The sequence below is a fragment of the Mizuhopecten yessoensis genome, unplaced genomic scaffold (genome assembly GCF_002113885.1).
Source record: "Mizuhopecten yessoensis strain PY_sf001 unplaced genomic scaffold, ASM211388v2 scaffold11117, whole genome shotgun sequence".
Classification (NCBI taxonomy): domain Eukaryota; kingdom Metazoa; phylum Mollusca; class Bivalvia; order Pectinida; family Pectinidae; genus Mizuhopecten; species Mizuhopecten yessoensis.
In genome coordinates, this window is record NW_018408888.1 from 498805 (window position 1) to 507172 (window position 8368).

General features: G+C 36.1%; 1 protein-coding gene across 1 annotated transcript; it reads left to right on the forward strand.

Annotated features, from left to right (window-relative positions):
- The first annotated feature begins 888 nt into the window (after positions 1-888).
- Positions 889-6982, forward strand: LOC110466097. Its single transcript, XM_021522403.1, has 6 exons — positions 889-1841; positions 2532-2671; positions 3649-3830; positions 4226-4349; positions 4803-5010; positions 5493-6982. Exons 1-6 carry the CDS (start codon positions 1163-1165, stop codon positions 5639-5641), a joined length of 1482 nt encoding a protein of 493 aa, XP_021378078.1. The 5' UTR covers positions 889-1162; the 3' UTR covers positions 5642-6982.
- The last annotated feature ends 1386 nt before the right edge of the window (positions 6983-8368 follow it).

Sequence of the window (8368 nt, forward strand, 5' to 3'; positions counted from 1 at the left end):
ATACACCTTTATACGCCTGTGCTTTTGTCTAATCCGCTCTATATATTTGTTGTCCATATAAGGGAAACCTAACAATGTTGCCCTTTTGAAATATTTTGCAATGAACAGACGAGGAAATTAGGATATAACTTGACACCAGCATTGGTATATTATATCATGTGATTTGGCTGTAGAGACAGTACACATACCATGTAAGCTTCTACCGTATACGCCTTCAAAACTTGATAACTTGGGGTTGGTCGAACAAACCTGTAAGCGGGTCTACATATTTGTCCTGAGCTCAGCACGTCAGTTTTAACAACTTTTGCAGTAGTTAATTCCAGTGTATTTATTTCAATACTAAATGCATACAAAGCAATGTGCTGCGCCACTTGTATCTCTTGTTTTAATCATTTATGACATTTTCGTAACCCGTGACTATACAGTCAAGTTCAATCTTAAATTACTTGTATCTTGGTTGTTTAGTAATATTGTACACTTGGTTTGGACATATTAGTTGTAAATAAAGTACATCTTTTCTTAAAGCTGATCCATCAAGGGGGAAAAGTTGTGACTAAATTCTGACACATCTGCGGAATTCTGGAATGTATTAGGCCTAAGTAACAACCTAGACTCCACAACGATGAGTCCGTATTGATCTGTCAAGACTTACATCACTAAATTAGCTAGGAAAATCAATAAGAACCGAATACGTTTGTAGAACTAATGGGAGTATGCTTTGAATTTAAATAGTTACATGGTAATTACAGATTTTATAGCAAACAACGTTAATAATACTTTTTATTATTACGTGAATAAGTATTGATGAATGACATACCGGTAAATCGGTACATCATATAAAATTTCCCAGTAAAATCGGAGTTTATATAATACAAAAATATCCGTAATTTTAAATTGCCCGCAGCCGCTATGAAAAATCCGGAAGCAGCCAAATGTATTGACACTTCCTACATCACATACATACGTCATCGTGTAGTGACAGAAAACCATGTGACAAAAACCAACGTGTTTGATTGGCTGTTGAAACCTTATGACGACTATTCCACCCCGAATTACGTTAGTGAGAGTTTGATATTTAACGAGGAGAGAACGTTCTCCATTAAGAACCGGAACAGACTTTACCAACACAATCCAAAGAAAACTGTGATATTCATATTTAAAAATGAGAAAAATGGAACGGAAAACTGTGATTTACTTATGTATGTGTGTTGTGTTGATATTGAAATATTCAAATGGACAACCGTTTCCAAATCAGCAATTCGGACAACAGAACAATGGTCAGTTTGGCCCTGTCGCTGCTGGTCAGTTTGTAGGGAATGGACAACCTTTCGCCGGTAACAACCAGGTGCCGCCAACAAATAATCAGGGAACTTTTACAAACAATCAGACTCCTCCGGTAGGAACACAAACGGGAGGAACCTTCAACAACAACCAGCAAGGAACGTTTCCCACAAACCAACAAGGAACGTTTCCCACAAACCAACAAGGAACTTTCCCCACAAACCAACAAGGAACTTTCCCCACAAACCAACAAGGAACGTTTCCAAATAATCAACAACAGGGACAGTTTCCAAACAACCAACAACAGGGACAGTTTCCAAATACATTTCAAGGAAATCAGTTCGGACAACCCGGGGGAATTCCTAATTTCGCCGGACCAAATACACAGCCACCTTTCAATTTCCAAAACAACGTCGTAGGTTTTCAGAACCCTATTGGGGGCTTTAACACTGTTGGGAACCAGTTCGGAAACCCTTTTATTCCCGGAAATAACTTCGGCGCGGGAGGTCCTTTTGGGATCGGACCTGGAATACCAGGACCTATTCAAGGACCAGAACAAGGTAAAGTTATAAAAATTACACTCAGTCCCAATCAAAAAGTTATCTATTAAAAAAGTAATTGTAATTTATCAATTATAAGACCGTCAACAGATTAAACTGGCGATAAAATGGTACAATCGAATCTATAATCAGCTAATTCAATTCAAGCAAATTCATAATTAGTCAAATAAGGTTATGTTACCAATCTAATATTAGTAAAATGCCATAATCAAACCTGTTATTGATCAAGGTCGAGAAATAATCATTATTAGGCGCAATTAATTCCTACCTATTCTTTGTAATATTTTTTTTATGTTGAAGTTAAAAAATCGTATTTGACCCAAAATGATCTACATTAGGGTTTTCTAGATTTGTAGAAGGTATGATTACAAATCAATACATAGCAATAAGTTAGTAAACAACACTCTTTTTAAATAGACAAATTAATCAAACATACATAACATTCAATGCTTTGTGACAGTTGTTTGGTTTTATTGACTCCGAATTAGCTTTGGTGAAGGTGGAAATGGGGAAGGCGGTGTTGTGGAAGTTCTAGTGTTGCTATATCTACTGTTAACACGTAGTAAAATAACGGCACGAGAAAATATACGTTATATTGTCGTTATAAACAGCTAGTATTCACGATTTTTAACCAGTACTTGTTTCTAACCTATCTTACAAAATCTTATAAATTCGACATTTTCCTTTCAGGCGGACCTGGTGGTCAGTTTTCTTTGGGAGGTCAGCTATTTATGAGTTTGTCCCAGAATCCTATGAACTACCGATACGCCACCTGTCGGTTTAATTCTTCAGATACAAACATTGCCGGCAGGGCTGACCTCAGACAATTCGTAAGTTTGACCTAAAATACATATGTACAAAATAAGCATCTTTGTGCCGAGTTATATGAAAAAAGAAACTCGGCTTGTCTGGTGAAGAGCTTTCCCTTGTTCGGTTATTGCGTGACAAAAGAACCGGCTGGTTTAGGCTGATAAACATGTAGAAGATGAAAATTTCCATTGTATTTCTAATAAAAAAGGTATATATTGAAATATTAATAATTAATTTTCTAAATCTCGAAATCGGACTCGAAATCGTATTCGGACAAGTTTTTTCATTCAACCTACAATTAATTGCTTTGTTCAGAAATCCAATTTGTCGGCCTGACTAGGCTCCGCTTTGTTCCCAAATTCTTGTCACCTATCTATAAAATCTAAATTCTTCCCACCTATCTATAAAATCTAAATCATTTGATTGTGTCATGCGAATCAATCGGCGACATATATAACTATCAACAGCTGGTATTTATAATTTATGGCTAAGGGTGGAATAAGACAAGGTTCCCTTTTCCTAACATAGTTCTTTTGATATTTTTGAAATCTACAAAGGGGAGGATTTTTAATATGATTTGTAAATATAGAATGCAGACATATGATACCATGAAATATTGCGCTTACCATTACTGTATATAAATTAAAAAACGACCAACAAATTTTTGAGTACAATTTTAGGTAAATAAAAACACAGTTATTTAAAAGCGAAAAGGTGAAGTAATTACTACCCAATTGCCGATATGGAATCTCTGATTCACGACTGTTCGATAACTTGAGGAAACGTCTTCATTTTTTTTTGGTTGTATGCCAATGTCACGGCCAAATTAAAAAAAACAAATCCGTAAGTTCAGCTTTTCCTATGAAAAATCTTCAGTTTCTGAGTTGAAGTTATGGATTGTTTGTATCTTGGTGCTGATAAAAGCATTTGATTTACCTAGCATTCCGTGTATACATACATGTATATGAATTTGATAATTTCTGTGATATTATTGTAGGTGTTCGGAGATTTCCCAGTCGACATCCGTATCCAGGTTTGGGGCCTTCCCAGATCCCCGGTTGACACACAAAGGGGTATCCACATCCACGAGTTTGGTGATGTTGGTGCAAAGTGTTCCCGTGTTGGGCCTCATCTTAACCCTGCTCAGACCAGACACGGCGGCAGGAACACGTTTGCCTTGTAAGTATCGTTCTTTGCTTTGCTACATGTATATACTAAGCGAGGTTTCCAACCCAGAACTGCGGCCAAATTACATGCACTAGTGTCATGCTCAAAAGCAAAGAAAGTAACCAAGCAATTACATGGTTCATCGCTGATCAAACCTCTAGCCGAGTCCGTAACATCGAAACGAATAGATGTTTCATCACTTTAAAATTGACTTATAGATTTTTTTTTATATATATCTCTTACAAAACTTGCAAATGATAAGAAAATATGAAATAATGACATAGAAAATATCCATGAACAAATCAACAAAAAACAAAAGGCAAAATCCGAAATCTCCATTAGTGTATGCATTTTAATATGTGACGATAACCGAAACGTTACTTTGATTTCTCCCCTTGCTTTTCCAGTTTGAGACACGTCGGTGATCTTGGGAACATGCTCCAATCCCCACAGGGTGTGACGTCAACCCAGTTCCGCGATGGAGTTATTTCCCTTCAGGGGCCAACCAGTGTTATAGGACGTTCTTTAGTGGTAAGTAAAACGGCGAGATCGCCAACACAGCCAACTAATAGTTGTATCAGGCTAAAGATCAGTGAAGAAAAAGATATGACTAGTTACAATTGGTACTATTCAAGACGTGGAGTTTTTTCTATGGTTTGATTAATCGTTAATGCGTACATTTAGGATTTGTAATAACATTAATACGGAGTCGCTACCAATTTACAGTTCAATTGACTAATATTGTGTAAACAACCTTGTGTTCTGGAAACAATAAAGAATTAAAACAATCTGACTTAAAGCATATCTTGATCTACGCTCCGTTCCGTAGGCGAGATAAAGATATGCTTTTAATCAGATTGGAATAAAAAGGGCATTCGTTAAAAGGGAGATAAGAAGATATTTTAACACAAAGCATCTACATGTTAATATAGTTGACTGTTGGTAAAAAGATACCATATGTAACATGTCTGTTTCTCTTGACAGATTAAGTACGAGCGAGATGACGAGGGTTTCGGTACCAATGTGGACAGTCTACAGAACGGTAACGCCCGCACTCCCCTAGCCTGCTGTACTCTCGCACGTTCAGGACCGGCCAACTGGAACGACCCTTACACGGAGGTAGAACTCATGTCACTCAACGGCGGAAGTGCTCCTCTCCAGGGCACGTTTGGTGCGCCTAGTAGTCCAACAGGTAATTAGCAATGTCGCATTATATGTATATAAGGAAATGTAGGTTCCTTATCAATATGAAATAGATATCAAGACAACTCTTTCCGGACAGATACATAAAAATCAAGGAACTGCAGAATAAGACCAGTTGAAAGTTGTATTGGATTAATAACATCTCTGTAAATCGTCTTCTAGTATATTGTTTTACTTCACAAGATGCCAAATAATAACAATCGGGAAAAAACACGTGTTTTCGTTTAATCCATACTTGCACACATTTGTGCTTCATTCCTTATAACAGCACTTGTATCATTATAGTTAATCAGTAAAGAGGTCTCTTAAAAGTTACGTCGTAAAATTGTACGTGACTTGTTTAGGCTATTGACAACGAGACGTGTTAAAATTGGTTACTGGTTCAGGTGATGAAACTGATATTGCTAAATAAAAGCATGTACAAGTTGGTTATCAGTCAAATTAACCCATTTTCTGTTTTATTTTTCGTAGGTGCCAACACTTTCGGTAACCAAGGAAATCAAGGTTCGACATTCAACTTCAATTCCCAGGGAAACTTCGGAACTCCCGCTCCTTCTCCAAACCCTCAGGGAGCTGGGGGCAGCTCGTTCGGATTCCTTGGAAATAATGGCAAAAAGTAAAAAAAAACTGGAGCTTCAGAAGTTAGAAATAACAAACGATTTAGTGTTAAAAAACCTTAATTGGTTAGCTCTGTTAAACGATATACGTATGGACACAAATCGACTTTGATGATTTTATGCATGTCTTAAAAAGAAGATTTGACGATCCCCACAGTTTATAAAAAAAAACTGGGACAATACGAAAGGCGAAGTGGTTAATTCTAATCTCAACAGACCACCGATTACTCTAAACCGAACCCTCAAAATGGTGTAAATAAACCATTAATATACTGTAGCAGACACGTCAGATCTTGTAAATTGTTTGTGTTCGACTTGACTTACGTCACAATCTCACTTCTACCTCAATTAATTATGGTTATGCTTTATGAATACACTTTATATCTTTGGTATAAACATGTCAAAACCTAGTTAGCTTAATGGTGCATTGATTACAGAGTGCTGTTTGTAACTAACATTGAACAGTCTTCAAGCTATAAATTCTTTGAGTATGTTGCTGTACTTGCTGAAATTATTCAGTAGACTATATTTTATCAACAACCGTAATAGATGTGAAACGGTTGGGACAGGATGATCCCAAAAAACCAGGCATTTATTAATTTATTGTGTTTTGAAGTAATTTATATGAAGCCATTCCACAGCTTCACCATTGATGCCTGGTTTAAACGAGGCATATATATTCCTGCAACGTAGACACCAAAATAAGAGTAGAATGAGACTACCGGAAATGAAAGTTGTTTAGGCTTATATGAACGCCGTTCACAGAATACAACATCTTTACCATATGAGATCTCTCCTCGGTAACTTGATACAGAGTGGCGTGTTACAACTGACAATCAATACGCGTTAAACTCCACGACTTTCTGTTGTCCGAAAGGACCACCAGTTTATCTTCATTAACTTGTTTTATAAACTGTTACTAATTATATTATTTTTATATAAGATTATGTTCAGAATACGTTCACGTCAATCGTTAATATCAATATATTGCTTTATATAATATGCGGGTGCATATAATGTTTGTTTTTATCATTAATATGATTATGTATATCATGGTAACCATTGTCCCTCCGTGTTTAACACAATTCATCCTTTTCACTTTTGTAATAATTGGTATCTATAGCGTTGTTTCTACGTCAGGCTATATCTATATAGCATTAGGTATATATACTAGTAAGTGTTTGATTTTGTTGTGTCCATATTTGTATAATAACATTAATTATCACAGACTTGCATTTAATTGGTGCTATGACATTCTGCAGTGTCATGATTCATAATAGTCATTTTGATAAGTTCTGTCATTTTGCATTATGTTTATCGATAATAAAGGAAGAAAATTACAAAGTTGTTAGGAATTATTTTATTATTGTACACTCACTGACCTGCTTCACTATAGATCTATGTAAAAGATTTTAATAGACTCTTCATTAAACCTAATCATTTTGCAGAGACGCCAGAATTTAAGTGTATATGTATCCCTAAAAACATTGTATAAAAATATATATGTACAAATATATTTCCTTAGGTTTTCATAAGTTTGATATTGTTATCTGATACCAACCTCTCTGCAAAGATAAGATCAACCACAAAAGACGGAAATAAGAATCGCTAAACCAAATAGAAAAATAATTAAAGCGATTTAGATGTTGCGAAGTTCACACACCAGAATTTTATTAATTCGCATGACGTATGTGACTTAATGAGGATATTCGGACAAACAATTAACGCCACCACAGTGACAGTACACTATACCACATGGTACTTGTGCCATTTTTGCCTCCGAGAACCCTCAGTACTTTGATAATGCATTCGTCTTTCGGGATCTTCGACACTGCAATACACAGTGAGTCTGATAAAGCAGAGAAAAGAACAACGACAAGCAAAATACATGCTTTCCGTTGAATATCAATATTTCTAAGTGCAAAGCATATTGGTTAAATAAATAATTCATAGACGCAAAATCCTGAATTCTTGTCTAAATAAAGAAACTCCAGTATATCAAGTTGATATACAGGGCCGAGTCCAGGCTTTTCGAAGGCGATATCAACATTTTTCGTCGCACTAAAGGCCCATGTACGAGCGCCGAAGGTGTGAAGCCTCTCTAACGGGTCTAGGGGCATCCCAAAATCCTAGGAAAAAATGAAATTTGGGAGCGCTCTGGTGCTACCTGAAGATATTTTAGAGTTCAGTATAACTTTAAACTTGAATAAAATTTGGGGTAATTTCAACTCTTTTGGTAATATCAAATTTTCCAAAAAGTTTGATAGAAACATATCGAAATCAAATCAAATTCCAGTATGATTGAAAAGGTAATCGGACAGGTAAAACAGAATTACGCATTTCATGTTGGCAAATGGCAAAACTCTATCATCAGATTCTAGATAAAAGCTCAGTACATAGATCCAATGCTCAATTTCCACTGATTAGTGCTTCTCGATAAATCCTGGAATTGCGCGTTAACGTTTATAGAATTAACCAAATCAACAAACAGTACATTCTCTTCCCCATTTGTATCGTTTCTGTGTCCACCTCGTAGTTTTTCTTTCTTTAAACTTTCTATTTACTATAACTTTCCAATACGGCTGTCATTGAACACATGAAGACGGCCCCATCGGGCCACGCTTAGAACATTAGCTCTGAAGAGCTGTTCTTGCTACAGAACATATGACAAATATCACAGCGGTCAGAGATGTAACAAAACCTGCAATAAGAAACAAAAGCACATCAAAA

What these genes read in the sequence shown, in the direction of transcription:
- LOC110466097 (XM_021522403.1), top strand. Translation starts at nt 1,163, where the DNA reads ATGAGAAAAATGGAACGGAAAACTGTGATTTACTTATGTATGTGTGTT. An exon ending in TATTCAAGGACCAGAACAAG is followed by an intron (nt 1,842 to 2,531) that starts GTAAAGTTATAA and finishes TTTTCCTTTCAG; the next exon opens with GCGGACCTGGTGGTCAGTTT. An exon ending in TGCGCCTAGTAGTCCAACAG is followed by an intron (nt 5,011 to 5,492) that starts GTAATTAGCAAT and finishes TATTTTTCGTAG; the next exon opens with GTGCCAACACTTTCGGTAAC.